Source organism: Ylistrum balloti, unplaced genomic scaffold, assembly GCF_031769215.1.
Source record: "Ylistrum balloti isolate Yb309-2 unplaced genomic scaffold, AGI_CSIRO_Ybal_v1 Utg370204, whole genome shotgun sequence".
NCBI lineage: Eukaryota > Metazoa > Mollusca > Bivalvia > Pectinida > Pectinidae > Ylistrum > Ylistrum balloti.
The window spans coordinates 1,364,895-1,380,971 of record NW_026782177.1 but is presented as its reverse complement, the minus strand read 5'-3'; the positions used below and the strand labels follow the sequence as shown (position 1 = coordinate 1,380,971).

At 33.7% G+C, this 16,077-nt stretch overlaps 1 protein-coding gene across 2 annotated transcripts; it reads left to right on the top strand.

Annotated features, from left to right (window-relative positions):
* LOC132551507 (uncharacterized) lies at nucleotides 1-15,381 on the top strand. 2 transcript variants are annotated; one of them, XM_060215658.1, is made up of 8 exons: nucleotides 1-90; nucleotides 1,972-2,120; nucleotides 2,576-2,741; nucleotides 3,106-3,326; nucleotides 9,972-10,082; nucleotides 10,278-10,407; nucleotides 11,087-11,189; nucleotides 11,381-15,381. In XM_060215658.1, the coding sequence occupies exons 2-8, from the start codon at nucleotides 1,999-2,001 to the stop codon at nucleotides 11,518-11,520; spliced, it is 993 nt and encodes a 330-aa protein (XP_060071641.1). In that variant the 5' UTR covers nucleotides 1-90; nucleotides 1,972-1,998; the 3' UTR covers nucleotides 11,521-15,381. The 2 variants fall into 2 exon arrangements, with proteins under 2 accessions (XP_060071641.1, XP_060071642.1); XM_060215659.1 differs by having other exon boundaries at nucleotides 56-111.
* The last annotated feature ends 696 nt before the right edge of the window (nucleotides 15,382-16,077 follow it).

The following is a 16,077-nucleotide window of genomic DNA, read 5'->3' as shown; positions in this document are numbered from 1 at the left end:
TGGCATTGTGGTGAAATGTCAGTATTTATCAATCCAGATTCACTTATATTTCGTGTGGTTTATATTCTTTTTGATTACCACAATTCATAGGTAAATCATTGACTATTGCAGGTATCTGTTACATTGTTATTGAAGATTTATATGTCATCTAAAGTGCCGTAATTGTGAATTTAATCGCACTATGAATGGTAATATGTCAACATCGTCTATCATTGATGACAACACTGGTCACCAATATTCTCAGATTTTAGTTAAGTGTAGTGTGAAAATTTTACGCCATATATATCGTCATTTTGAATGTTCAAGTTGAACACTTACCCTTTTTTGTTGTTTTATACTTGAGAAGATCCTTTGTTTTTTTTCTACAACTATGTTATGCAAATTTACAAGGATCCGTATTTTGGAAAGTGAAAGCAGGACTCCCCTATCTTCACAAAATGCCGCTGTCATATAATTTGAGGCAAGACCTCAGAAGAGACTACCATTTACTAACATCTCTCATTTTGTGTTGAAAATTTATTAGTTTAGTATTCGAAATTAGGGTATCAGAAATTTATTTGTTGACAAAACAACTTCAAAACAATGTGATTGTGCATTAATTGAACTTGGCCCCATTATTTTGATGGTTATTAAGAGATGGTTTGGAATTACAGGTTACTCATCTGCATTTAGTTTATGTGCCCTCAGATCTCATAGACAAGGGGGACAATGATAGCTGATTTTGTAGTGCTGGAGCCTTAGGTGAAGATCCAAGGTGGTTGATTTGGTGCTCCCTACCTGTAACATTGTGTGTTTCTTAGAAAGCTAAGAAATTGACAAGTCTGTGTTGACGTGATTGTGTCCTTGGGCAAGTCACTGTACCCTTATGATATTGGCCATCCATATGTTGTTCAATGAGGTAGCCACCAGCTACTACAAGGAGACCATATAAAAATAATTTTTTTTGTGTTTTTATTGTGTTTTAAATTGTTCTACTGGTACAAGGGTTTTTAATTGCATAACCAAAACATTGAAATTGATATCAACATAAATTTTGCAACATAAATGTGGTACCAAAGTAAAAAAGTTTCACAAGAACTGAAAATATATTTTCAGGATTTGTTGTAAAATAGAAAAAAAAAACACACAGAAAAAACCACAAAGAACAAAATGGTACGAGTTGCAGCAAATGTATACTATGCTGTCTCTCACTCCTCACTCTGGATCTATGAGGAGGAGGTTAAGTTCAGCTTTACTTGTAATTTATAACCTATAACTTAATACAAAATGTGATTGAAGTCTATGCACCTTAAATGTTTATTGTTACTTCATGAATCTGTAAAAGCTAAATCATATATTTTGTTGTATACAATATAATGCTTCTTATTTCTCATCTGTAGTACAGCTAATGGTTTTGACATATTGAACAGTAAATGTTGGAAATATATATATATATGTATGTATTTGAAAAGAATAAAATGAACACAAGTGTATTCCCCAGACATTTTCAGGCCCAATGACCATCATCAGATAATACATTCATTATAATATTGAGTACGTTTGTTGTGTTGATTTTATTCTTTTCAAGTATTTTATAGATGCACAAAGCATCTTTATGTTACATCTATATATATACATTGTATATATATATGTGTGTGTGTGAAAAGGGAGATACATCTTTTCAGCCTCAAGTTGTGAATATCAGCTCATTGCCTATTAAGCATTCAGCTAGGATGACCCTTTTAACCCTCTGAATAATTCACCCTAGTTTCCTACAGTCCTATTCATCAATTTTTTGTAGAGTGACCAGATTATCATAAGTATATAATTCACCCATCATTAAGTCAAGGGAACCAATACACCACCTGTAGGTGTAGGCTTATTACAGGAAAAAATATGAAAGAAAATTTGATCATTATACTAAATTACTATAGACATGCATGGGATATTTATTGGATAAATACAGTGTAACTGTTTTTGGTCTTACTTCAGAGTAGTACCATCACCCCTCAATTCAAGATGGAGGAGACAAGGGATCAGGTCATACAATCGGAGCTTGCACAGGTGAAGCAGAAAGCTCCAGTAATTGAGGGTATAACTCTGGTCACATGTGTAGAGCTGTCAGTCAGACTTGGCATCAAGTAAGATTATGTTCAAAACAATTCAGTTTTCCATGTATTCTTTCTGTTGTGCAGTGACACCACAATTGTTGTCATACGATGTCATCATGATAAGCTTAAAAGAGACTTAGAAATATCTATATTAGTGATGCTTATTGCCATGTAAAGGTTACAGATCAAAAATATGTGATGCTTATTTTCATGTAAAAGTAACAGATCAGAAATATGTGATGCTTATTGTCTTGTTAATGTAACAGATCAGAAATATGTGATGCTTATTGTCATGTAAAAGTAACAGATCAGAAATATGTGATGCTTATTGTCATGTTAAGTTAACAGATCAAAAATGTATCATGCTTAATGCAATACTTGATTTTAAGATTAATGAATAACACATTAAAAGAAAGTGATCATTTTGTCATGTTACAGATTAACTTACAAGAAATATTTGACGCTTTTTGTGTTTTGTTTGTCAGGGTAACGGACCAGAAACATGTCACACTTATCGTCATGTTTCCACCTAAATATCCTCATGAACCGATCATTATGGAACTGAAGAGTAAGACCTTGTCAGAGAAACTGCTGGATGGCCTGCTCAAGGTCTGCGAGCAACAAGCCAAGAAGTGGGTCGGTCAACGTCAGGTAAACAGTGTAGAGATATTTTCGTGTTTCTAAAATGATACGTTGAAGGAGTGATACAAATTGTTGTAATGGGTGTCTAAATTTTGTTGCTCGCAGTTTATAATCTACCAACCTTTATTTCATGCATTCTCTCTCCCCATGATAGGAATGTTCGTTAAATGATTGAGGGAAGAAAAACAAAAAAAGATTAAATATTTATACTGTTTGTTCTTTTTTCATATTAATGAATTAAAAAGCTTTCACCAGAATATTTAAAAAAGGACAAAAGAAAAATCTTTGTAGTGAGTCCAGGATTTTGTCTAGGTGATTGTTCACAGGTGAGATGGAGATATATCATTTTGAAAGACCATGATTTATCTTTCAGATTTTGCTCTTGACCAATTTTGTGCTGAATTTTCTACATGAAAATCCACTGTGTGTATGTAGTGATGAAATACAAACTGTGAAAAAAGACTTGTTAACATCAGAGGATTCTCTGAAGTTAAAACAGAAAACATCGGAAATAGGTCTTAAGATAAGACAAGATAATTACTACATGAATATACGGATAGGAATACCAGAGGGCTATCCTGCCAAACAAGTCACGTAAGTATAGAGAGACAGTTTTACTTACTGTATATGTTTTTATTATTTACGAAAGGAATATCAAGCAAGGTTTTCTTCATGGTCTATTAAAGTCACTGCTATCTCTTTTTAGCCCCCCATCATCAGATGGTGGGGTATTCAAATCGCCATGCGTCCGTGGTCCATCCGTCCGTAAACAATTCTTGTTACCGCTATTTCTGGGAAAGTACAGGATGGATCTTTATCAAATTTCATATGTAGGTTCCCCTTGGTCCCTAGTTGTGCATTGTACCTTTTTTGGACTGATTCGAATTCAAGATGACCGACAGGCAGCCATCTTTTATTTTGAAAGTAAAAGTTTGTTACCGCTATTTCCGAGAAAGTACTGGATGGATCTTTCTCAAATTTCATATGTAGGTTCCCCTTGGTCCCTAGTTGTGCATTGTACCTTTTTTGGACTGATTCGAATTCAAGATGACCAACAGGCAGCCATCTTTTATTTTGAAAGTAAAAGTTTGTTACCGCTATTTCCGAGAAAGTACTGGATGGATCTTTCTCAAATTTCATATGCAGGTTCCCTTTGGTCCCTAGTTGTGCATTATACCTTTTTGGACTGAACCGAATTAAAGATGGCTGCTTGTCGGCCATCTTTTATTTTGAAAGTAAAAGTTTGTTACCGCTATTTCTGAGAAAGTACTGGATGGATCTTTGTCAAATTTCATATGAAGCTTCCCTTTGGTCCTTAGTTGTGCAGTGTACCTTTTTTGGACTGATTCAAATTCAAGATGGCCCACAGACGTCCATCTTTTATTTTGAAAGTAAAAGTTTGTTACCGCTATTTCCGAGAAAGTACTGGATGGATCTTTCTCAAATTTCATATGTAGGTTCCCCTTGGTCCCTAGTTGTGCATTGTACCTTTTTTGGAATGATTCAAATTCAAGATGACCGACAGGCAGCCATCTTTTATTTTGAAAGTAAAAGTTTGTTACCGCTATTTCCGAGAAAGTACTGGATGGATCTTTCTCAAATTTCATATGTAGGTTCCCCTTGGTCCCTAGTTGTGCATTGTACCTTTTTTGGACTGATCGAATTGGCAAGATCATTTATTTTGAAAGTAAAAGTTTGTTACCGCTATTTCCGAGAAAGTACTGACCAAATTTCAGGCAGCCCTTTTTTGGACTCTTTTCTTTTATTTTGAAAGTAAAAGTTTGTTACCGCTATTTCCGAGAAAGTACTGGATGGATCTTTCTCAAATTTCATATGCAGGTTCCCTTTGGTCCCTAGTTGTGCATTATACCTTTTTGGACTGATCCGAATTAAAGATGGCTGCTTGTCGGCCATCTTTTATTTTGAAAGTAAAAGTTTGTTACCGCTATTTCTGACCTTTTTGGACTGATCCGAATTAAAGATGGCTGCTTGTCGGCCATCATTTATTTTGAAAGTAAAAGTTTCTTACCGCTATTTCTGAGAAAGTACTGGATGGATCTTTGTCAAATTTCATATGAAGCTTCCCTTTGGTCCTTAGTTGTGCAGTGTACCTTTTTTGGACTGATTCAAATTCAAGATGGCCCACAGACGTCCATCTTGGATTTTGAAAGCAAAAGTTTGTTATCACTATTTCCGAGAAAGTACTGGATGGATCTTTCTCAAATTTCATATGCAGGTTCCCCTTGGTCCCTAATTGTGCATTTTACCTTTTTTGGACTGATCCGAAATCAAGATGGCTGACAGGCAAATATCTTGGATTTTGAGAGTAAAACCTTGTTACAGCTATTTCTGAGGAAGTACTAGATGGATGATATTTCATAGGTATTGGTTTCCCTTTGGTCCCTAGTTGTGCATTGTACCTTTTTTGGACTGATTTGAAATCAAGGTGGCCCACAGGCAGCCATCTTGGATGTCAACAGTAATACAGTAGTTTGTTATGGCTGTGACAGGATCCTTCTCAAATTTCATATTTAGCTTCCTCTTGGTACCTAGTTAAGCATTGTCCCATTTTTAGAATAATCTGAAAAACAAAATGGCCTATAGCTCTCCATCTTGGATTTGAACAGCGAGTAATTGTTTTATGGCTATTTCTTACCTACATGATCAGTCATTCTCAAGTATCAGATTTTCTAAATTAAGTAAACATTGATAAATACACTGTTTAGGGTATGTATACCCATGCAATGAATTGAGTTAATGGCATATGGGTTGACACATGAGAAGTAACAGAATTGATTTATTAAAAATGTTGATAATTCCTAATGTTTAAGTGTTGGTGTTACAAAAACATTAATGTAATAAAATAAAATATAAAATTTAAAATTAAAAAAAAAAATAGTTTTAAAAAACTCTGAACTTTTATTATACTTGTTGCGCTCTTGTACATGTGCATCATTTCATCATCATCATCATCATCATCATCATCATCATCATCATCATCATCATCATCATCATCATCATCATCATCATCATCATCATCATCATCATCATCATCATCATCATCTATTTTGAATTTAATAAGTATACAACTTAATAAAGGGTGTTCATTTTATCACTATATCCCCATAAAAAAATCTTGTTCCATCATTTAGTACATTCAATGAAGACCAGTTCATGAACATTTACAACACCTGTAACAAAAAAAAAAAAAAAAAACTAAACAAATCTTCAAGAACTGAAAACAGATCCTCAAATGGTGGGCACCAAGATCCCTAGTCCCAGGTTCAATCAATGACAGAGACCATGAAATCATGGAAGATCTCTGTTATATGATTATGATAGGTAGGAGAAATAAGTGTAATTGGAAAAAGATTTACATTTCTCACCTAAGATTGTTGCCATAAAAAACACTTGTCTTTCTGTTATAATTTACAGTCGTGTGCATGGTGTTGACTGTGGAATACAGTGTTTTGTTTCGGTGGAGAATTTCTATATTCAGATTTGTTGTTGACTGGTTGTTCAAGGTGTTGGTAGACAAGGAGTATGTCCAGTTTTTCCTGTTTTTAGTGGTCAAAGGTTGACCACACCTGGTCAGTACCACAAGTCATGGACTCAGTAAAAGTAATGTTTTAGCACCCCAGTCTTCACTAAGGTGAGAAAAGGGGCAACAATTGAAGACTTAGCACTACTCCAGAATGTTAGAGGATAATTTCACTTCAGACTGTTGGTTTTGACCAGTACTGTGTGATAATCTTAACCAGTGCAGTGTCACTGATGTGGTCATTTGTCAAAGAGGTGTTGACAGGTGAGAGGAGTTAACAATAGGTGTACAACCATTTCAACAAATAGGTGTCATTTAGTAGGAAATGTATTTATAAACAGGTATTACAATTCCTTCTCAATTAATTATTAGCATAGATACAGCTCTGTGTTCTTGTGTGATCATTACATACTTCAAAATTACTCTAACATAATTCAAATCTAGGTAGGCCCCCAATTCTCCCTTTCAGCTTCTGGACAAGTGTAGAGTTAGGATAAGGCATAATTAGGCCATGGAGCAGTCTTCTAAAACTAGTATAATCAAATGTTCACCGCCAAAGATGGTTCCACTCATGAGAGGGGGGATGTAGGTTGCTGCCTCATGTCGCCAGAACACTGACATCAGTCGGAGAGAAGATACCCAGACACTGGGTGAATCACTTTTGAGATGGAAAACTGTCAGCCAACCAACTATGTGTTATCATTGTTGGGAAGTTTTGAAAACAAATTTGATTTTTTTTTATCAATAAAGTTTTTCCATTCATATATGAGAAATTATGAATGAAATTTACATATTTGGATCTCATGTTATAATTTGCTGTTTTCTTTGATAGTTGAAATAGTCATTTTAGATAAGTGGGTACAGTTGAAAAGTTTGATAATCAATACATATGTTTAAAAAGGAATTGATATGAATCAGACACTAAAATAGGATTTAGTTACCTGCATGCATGAAAATTAAATATTCAGGTTTAACCAGGGGCGTATAATATATAAATAAAATGTATTATACGTCCCTGGTTTAACCTTGTAAAATGTTCTTTGCATTCCTATTTCAAAAGAATAGTGTTGTGATACATGATATACTGAGGAAGGGAATACAAGAAAAGATACTAAATGTGGAAATCAAATGTGGTATAGTTTGAATTACATGTAGTTTAATGCTTCCTATAAACTTCATCAAATTTTAATTTTGTCAACTGTCTTTTGCCAGGATTGTTGAAAATTATAGTCAACAATGAAAACTAAGTTTTAAACATTGATTCTGTAACTCAAATGACACTTCCAAGACTTAATCTGTCTCACTCCAGGGATTAATATTTCTCTTATCAACTTCACCTGGACTTCAAGAGTATTACACCCTCCCTTTGAGACCATACCATTGAGGTTTTGCTCAAACACTTTTGTCCACAGAAACAGAATATGTCCACATCTGGCCTTTTTGGGATAATGCCAGAGTATTTGTTACCTTTGAGGAACAGTTAATGAACTGACTTATGTCCAATATCTACCTGTCAAATTGATATTTACCTTAGGGATTATTAGACAGGGGAGCTTACCTAGGGATTATCCAAGGTCCTGAGTGGAATTTGGAATTGAGATAATTGACATGATCTGTAGCTGTACATGTGGTAATACAGTTATGTAAGACAGGGATAAGTAGGTTCATAGCTATATTTACAATGTTGAATCAAGGAATAGGGGTTTAAATGAAAATTGTAAAGAGATTCAGAGGCAGACACATAAACTATGATAAGGATACAAATGTATTAACTTGTCTAATTGTTTACATTTATTAACATTATCAACGGTATATAGCTAATTATCATAAGCCATAGCTTAATCAACAATTAAATCATCTTTCCTCACAATTTGGGGGACATCCAGTTATAGCAAATTTAGAAAGCAATATATAACCTTTTCATCCACAGTATTCTGCATTTTGCCTTAATTGCTAATATTGAAGAAGAAAAAAAAACTGAAAGAGCAGATGATTTCAATCAATATGATAAAATATATTTTACGCAGAATATATAAAACATGTCAGAATATTTACCCGTGGAAATCACAGATGAATAAATAGTTACTGGTTCATGGTTTCAAATAGCGAGTAGGGACATATAGCTGGCTTATGCTTCCCTGAATTTGTGTGTAAATTAACAATATTTACAATATTGAGAGTTATTTGAGACCTTTCCACCTCTAATATTATCATTTTGTACATGCTATACTGGTCCTGTTTTAGGAACAATGAAAACAAACATAAAGTGACACTGCTTATCAAAACAGGTCAGATTAAACTCTGTTAGTGGCACATATGTACAATGGTTTGTAGAATGTATAATGTAATTAATATGTTGTTTACTATTTGTGGATGTAATTGAGGTCTATCCATATTTTCGAACCTCAGTAACCCCATTCCATATCAAAATTAATTTTTATTTTAGCCGAATTCCCAAAATTTACAATTTATTTCTGAAAATTTCCCTTCACTATTCATCAGTTTTCCTCCAAATCAGGGCAAAAATGCCCAATCCCAAACCAGTAAAAAAAGCCCTGAATATTGTGTGATGATACTGCTGCAACTTATAACTTATAAAATCTAGATCATGTGATAGTGGCTACCAAGATCACTCTGTGACAGTTATAAAATCTAGATCGTGTGATAGTGGCTACCAAGATCACTCTGTGACAGTTATAAAATCTAGATCGTATGATATTGGCTACCAAGCTCGCTCTGTGACAGTTATAAAATCTAGATCGTATGATAGTGGCTACCAAGATCGCTCTGTGACAGTTATAAAATCTAGATCATGTGATATTGACTACCAAGATCGCTCTGTGACAGTTATAAAATCTAGATCATGTGATATTGACTACCAAGATCGCTCTGTGACAGTTATAAAATCTAGATCATGTGATATTGACTACCAAGATCGCTCTGTGACAGTTATAAAATCTAGATCATGTGATATTGACTACCAAGATCGCTCTGTGATCTCTTATTCAATTAGACAATATATATGTCCAGTTTGTCAAGGGGATGAGCAACTGATAGGAAACATTGCATTAAGTTCATGTCTGAGAATTGATGGTAACATTGTAAACATTGTAGTTTATGTTACCATGGCTACATTGTATATATACCTAGGCTAACAGTGCCCATCATATGATAGACAGGATAACTCACATTCAATAGACCGTCAGACTTTATAAGCCCCAATCAGAGTGGTTTGTTTTGCTCAGATAGCTCTAGTGGGTTGATGAACTAGGCCAACAAACATACACTCTGTATTATCTTGATGATTCCGTGGTTGCAGTGTCTAAAATTTTGATGTTAAAATGTTTCATTGGTTACAGTGTCTGAAATCTTGTTGTTTCCATGGTGATACATGTAATGTCTTTAAACTTGATGTTTCCATGGTTACAGTGTCTATAATTTTGATTTTTTTCATGGTTACAATGGCAATCTTGATATTCCTATGGTTACAATATAAACATTGTTTCCATGAATAAATTGTCTTTAGTCTTCAATCTTGATGTTTCTATGGTTACAATATCTATAAACTTTATGTTTTCATGAATATATGCAGAGTCTATAATTTTTATATTTCCATGGTTACAGTATCTATAAATTTTGTTTCCTTGAGTGTCAGTAAACTTGATTTACAGTGTATATTTACATCTTATCTGTTACAGTGTAGAAGTGGATGAACACAACTACCCAGATTTACTGAAAACAAATTTTGCAGCCCAGGCAATTGAAATAGCTAGACGGTGTGTCCAGGCTCCAATAAAAAAGAAACCCAAGTAGGTGTACACTGCAGTCAACAGTCTTTAATTTGCAAATTTGATTTTGAATTTTTCATCTACCATGATAATCTCAAATATATATGATATATTGATATTTACACACTAAGGCGTTGAATGTAGTTTATTCTAAGTTAATAGCTTTGATATTTTGAACTTCAAAATTAACTAATATGATTGTTTATTGTGTTGTAGAGACCCTCCTTTCCAGGTCAAGCCTTCACTATTTCCAGTGTGTAAATTTCTAATCCAAGATTCTTTAAAGAAGTACCCTAGAATGATGTGTCCATTATGTAAGGAGCAGGCTCTCCCAACAAACCCATCAGTAAGTATCACAACGCCAAACTTTTTGTCATTACAATTGTTACTTGGATCTTAAAACAGAAACGCCAACTGTGATATTTTACATAATGGTGCACTGTGATGAATTAACCTTTGATTCAAAGTCATGAGATTACATAATGGTGCACTGTGATGAATTAACCTTTGATTCAAAGTCATGAGATCAAAGGTCATATTTTGTATCTCTTTAATGGTAGAAAGTTTAGAATGTTATGAAATAAAATTGAGTAGAATTAATGAAGAAATATTTCAAAGAAAGAATTAGAGGAAATATCTGGTCAGAAGTCATGTCATTGGTTCAAGGATCAAAGGTCACGGTCAGATTACATATATCTCTGAACTGGTAAAATTTTGTTGAAAAACATCAAGCAGTGTTGATAACACATCTAACCAAATGTCAATTTGCCATCCCAAAAAAATTACTATTTTATAGTTTGTTATAATAGGGTGTTTCAGAATGACGAAATAAAATTTTCTTTGTTGTTTTGAGCTTGAATTAAAGATTTTTGAATCTTTAAAAATATGTCATAATTCCTGTTAAAGTTATATGTGTAGTTTCTAATTAATATGTAGAATTGTTAAGTGTGCTAATTTCCAGGATGGAGCTGCGTGATGTTAAAAAAGAATGATGGACAATTAGAATAATACTATGATGATTTCAGGAAAAACAGACAGATCCTAGAAAAAATGTAGAACGAGTATACTGCGGACATTTATTTCATTTTGGATGTTTAAAAAGATATTTAAAGACACCTCCCTTTGCAGGTAAGTTCTACATGTAAATAATAACTTAAGATTAATTTTGATAATTATATTACTAAATGGTATACAGTTTACTTCATCTTTGTAGCTCAATGTTAAGTATGTTACTGATGACCATAGTGTAATAAAATAAACTGATAACAGAATATCAAAGAAAGGTGTAAATATGTGTCATGTTTGTTCTTTCTCAACAGATGGTAAAAATTGTCCTGATTGTGGTAAACAGATCTTCCATGAAAAGTGGCGAATATCTCCTCAGCTAGCTGAGGCGCGATGGGCTCACAAACAAGCACGACAGAGGGAGCTTGCCGAGGTCATGGACTTTCTGGAATGATGTTTAATGTTACCTTAGTTTTACAATTTTAATTATAAATTTAGATTGTTGAGATATGCGTTGTTACTGCAGCAGTTCATCATGCTGTGAGGACAACACTGGTTTTTAGCAACCTCAATATTTAATGTTACAGATCCACTTTACATAATATTGTTTATATGCTTTACGAATCTCATTTAAATTTGTAAATCATATGGAAACTGATACTGTCCTGAACAGCTTTCTGTTAAAAACTGGTTAAATCACATTTAAAATATCGAAAACTTTATTTGTTATTCAAAGACAAATTAAGACAAATTCAAAATGCTATTTACTCAAAAAAAAAAAATTTTGAATATAACAAAGGGTTGAAAAAAATGATTCACTGTGTATTCCCCCTTCATTAAAGAATTACATATCTCTATCCATTAGTGAAGTCCATCTGTCTATACATGTTAGCTAGACTTTGTGCCAAAAGTTACTCTTGAAATAAAAGCAAAACAGCCATTATACTAATTGAGGTACAGATATCTTGTATATTATGGGTTATCTAGGTCACTGACCTATTTTTCTGTGTACGTGGATCGATATTGAGAAATGCAAAAAATGGTACTGTATCATAAATATAGGTCACTTTTACCCATATTTTCTGCGTGCGTGGATCAATATTTGAAGAAAACAAAAACAGAACTACATTATAAATGTAGGTGACTGTGTCGTATTTTTCTGCTTCATTGATTTTTTGGTTAGACTTTGTGTTGAATATTGCATTTTATCTAATTTCATCAATGAAGGAGTTTCAGATGGGTGAAGGAGAGTATCATGGGTATCTTTTACAAATGTTTTTAATTTCCACTTCAGATAACCAAGAGTCCTACATGTCAGGGATAGTAATTGTGTCCCATTGTTCGACCAGATATTTGTAGCGGGCAACAACATTTAGCATCAATCATATTCAGCTTCAGCTTCAGTGTCGAAATTAGTCATTTTCAGAATTTGATTTTTGTGTGAACAGGGTTTCATTCATGTCTTTCTAATTGCTGGATTTTTCCCCCTGATTACAGAATGGCCTGGACATTTTTATCTCCAACTTATTCACTTCATTTAAGTTTCCACTGTTTTTAGGAGGATAATTAACATTGATTATATGATTATGTTCAGGAATCAGCTTCATTCTTTACACATTCAAGTTTGACTTTGAGGACAATTTCAATTTCAGTATTACAAATTGAACTACCTGGTAGATGTAACATGTATTGAGATATGGATATTTCTGTCTGTAAGTTTATAGATATTGATTTCAAAATAAATATCATGCTTACATTTTGTGTATATTTGTTTAACAATGACTATTAAATGTATGTATTTATTTTCAAAGCTATTTTCAATTCCAACATTACCCATTTAATTTCTTTCCAATGCAAGTTAGCGCTTGCTGTGAATACCCATGGTATTCCAGAGTCCTTCCAGGAAAAATGTCAAATAAATTTTTTGTTGGACAGCACAGCTTGATCATTTTTTTTTAATGTAAAGGGACAAACAGATTGTGTTGTCAACATTGACTGGTATTTGGTTAATTAAAAACCTATTTTTGTTGTTTTTGTTCCCCGACAGTCTAGGAACCTGCTTGTGAGCACAAACCCGATTTGTCAACTTTTGAATGTAACTTTAAGTGGAATATTTAAGGAATATAGTATGGTAGGGATTAATATGTAAATGCAGACCTTGAAACTCTTTGTATGGTTTTGATATCATTGTCAAGGCCTGCAGATCGCTTTCTCAGTTCCCAATATCTTTTTCATAAACTTGTGTCTAATTGGTAAAGCTGTTTGGATCAAATGAAGACTAGATATTAGAAAATGAAGACTAGATATTAGAAAATGATGCTGTTAATTGCATTTGATATTTAAATTCTCTTTGTTTTGTTCAATTATGATTTAAGTGACTTACAATAAATGAATGTTACAAGCCTTAATGCTAAAATTCATGTTTGATATAATTAGCTTAAAGTACTTTACATTTGGGATGAATTTCCTTGCTTAAATGGATAAAAAGTGATCCCTGCATTATGTAAATTGTGTAAAAAATTGTTGTCGATATGTACTGTACCTCTGAAAACTGATGCCAATATAGTACGTGTGTATCTGAGCTTATTTATGGTCGTTTTTGATAATGTGTAATTGCTGGATTGCGAGAAGGAAGCATGGACTGTCATTTTACCTTTCTGAGAGTTATTACAGGTGTACACAGGAATTTTTGTCTTTGTTTTGTCAATATATAGGTATTACACATACATGGTGTACAAGTTGTTGTAAACAAGAATGTTTCCTACCTGGTCATCAAGTATTTAGATTTTTGTAAGCATTTATAACTATTTTTTTCAATCATATTGAGACCCTGCTAGTGCAATACTGAAAATAGTGTTTCGTCTTTATCAAAAGTTTCACTGTTGTTAGAAATACTATTAGAACATAAACCATCTACACAGTTTCTAGACTAACCAGATACTATAGTTAAGGTGCTGTACTGTCAGGCCAACCATCATCTTTGCCACTTCTAGATTAATAATGTTCTGTGATTGTTTGGTAGGTTTATCGTCCCCTGAACAACTAGGGTTACTTTAAGGCGGTGTTTCCTGGATGTGACTGGTGGTACAGCACTGAATGATTATTTGAAGGCCCATCACATGCTATCGACTAGTGACTGGTGTACAGCACTGAATAATAATTCAAAGGCCCATCGCATGCTATCGACTAGTGACTGGTGGTACAGCACAGAATAATAATTCGAAGGCCCATCGCATGCTATCGAGAGTAATTAAAGTATCTAGCCGAAAGATAAAATCATGACAGACTGGTCCATTTCTCGGCTTCGTTAGAAACAAACCAAAACGGGAAGGGGGTGTCTGTAATTGTTAAAAAACTGATTAGGAATAAGGCTTTCATGAAGAAATGTTATTTTAGAAGAATATTTACTTTCAGAAATGGACCATTTATGTATTTTTTTCTTCATATTTTTTAATTAATTGGAATAGTTTGAGATAGTTTGGGTGCAATTTTTATTTTTGTCCTAGTTTTCTGGTATGTGATTGTTTAAAAGCTTCTAATAGCCATAAAGAATTGGACGGACCGTGCCAAAGAGGGTCATAATGATTGGCTGTTGTCAAAGTGATACACTTTTCTACTTGACATTTCTACAGCCTATCCCACACTTAAGCAATGCAAGTATTGAAATTCTTGAGGCATTAAAATTAGAATTAATCTAGTAAGGGAAGCAAGCCAAGGTCATAAAAATACATTTCTGTAAAACAGGTAAGGTACTCCAAAGTCGTTTTCATTTAAGAGAAAAAACAGGTACATCAATGTTTTAAAGCAAAACTTCTAATTTCTGACATGCCTTGGTATTCCTGATTTCTGGCATTAATCTGGACAGAACTGCAAATATTAATACAGGCCTCCAAAGGCTTGTTGTCAAGGTTACAATAAACAAAAGATGATGAGCAAGTCTGTCCTAATTTCATAACTGAACCATTCCGGTGCAATTAGTCAAAATAATGAATGACATTGGGCCGAGTAAAAAAGGAAAATCCTTCTTAATTGAAGATAATTGATGTAGTGGTACTGTTTACCTGAAGTAGATATTGTTATATCAGTTTTATATTTACAGTACATAGATACAGCTGACAGAACTTCCCACATCTGAAACCTGTGGTGTGATTGGCCTTAAGCAGCTTCAATATACCAGCTTCATATTTACAACAAGGTGTAGCCATCAGCTCTCCCTCACATCTTAAGGCTGTGTATGTGTGCTGAAAGTTGAGATTTATATCTTGTGATACTTGTTCCACCCAATATAACTGTATTAAAGATGTGATAATTTTAACTTCATAGTCTGATGTTTTCTGTTAATACTTCCATGTTCAGAAACACTCTCCATATCTGTTCATCAATAGTTCCCACAAGACATCTCGAGAGCTGAACATTTTGATAGAGTTTGATATTGAGCATAGGGTAAAGGTAATTTATTGTTTTGTCAATGGAGGGTCAGGAACCCTGAGGCGAAGAGTTGAGTGTGGGGAGATAAATGTCTGCCAGTATTCTTGGAGTGAAGACCGAAAATCAGTGCTGTTTAAACATGAAAATGTTTTGTTCCTTGACAGAATAATTTTCAAATGAAGGGTACAGAAGACCCTTTAGGTCACTTATTACTGTATACACTTATTTTAATTCTGATATATTATTGAATGGATTCCTGTCAAATTTTTCATTATCCTATCACAACTGAAAGCAGGGAGAAGATATAGGGAAGTAACTGTACATACAATTTGGCGAAATGTGTAGGGTCGTATGTGATGTATGTATATAACACTTGCTCCAAAGATTTAAAAATCTGGATCAGTGGATCTACATCTAACGTTATATGTGAAAATATAAACTTTATTCATTTTACAGTAATTGCAGAACAAGTTATACCAACTTTACTAATCATTAGAAATTATACCAACTTTACTAATCACTCTTGTTGGCCTGGACAAAAGCATGTATAGGTCTTACTGTACAAGGAAACCAGAGATCATAT

Coding starts and splice junctions, on each gene's coding strand:
- LOC132551507 (XM_060215658.1), top strand. CDS start 1,999: ATGGAGGAGACAAGGGATCAGGTCATACAATCGGAGCTTGCACAGGTG. Junction 2,742..3,105: donor AGTGGGTCGGTCAACGTCAG/GTAAACAGTGTA, acceptor TTTATCTTTCAG/ATTTTGCTCTTGACCAATTT. Junction 3,327..9,971: donor TATCCTGCCAAACAAGTCAC/GTAAGTATAGAG, acceptor TATCTGTTACAG/TGTAGAAGTGGATGAACACA.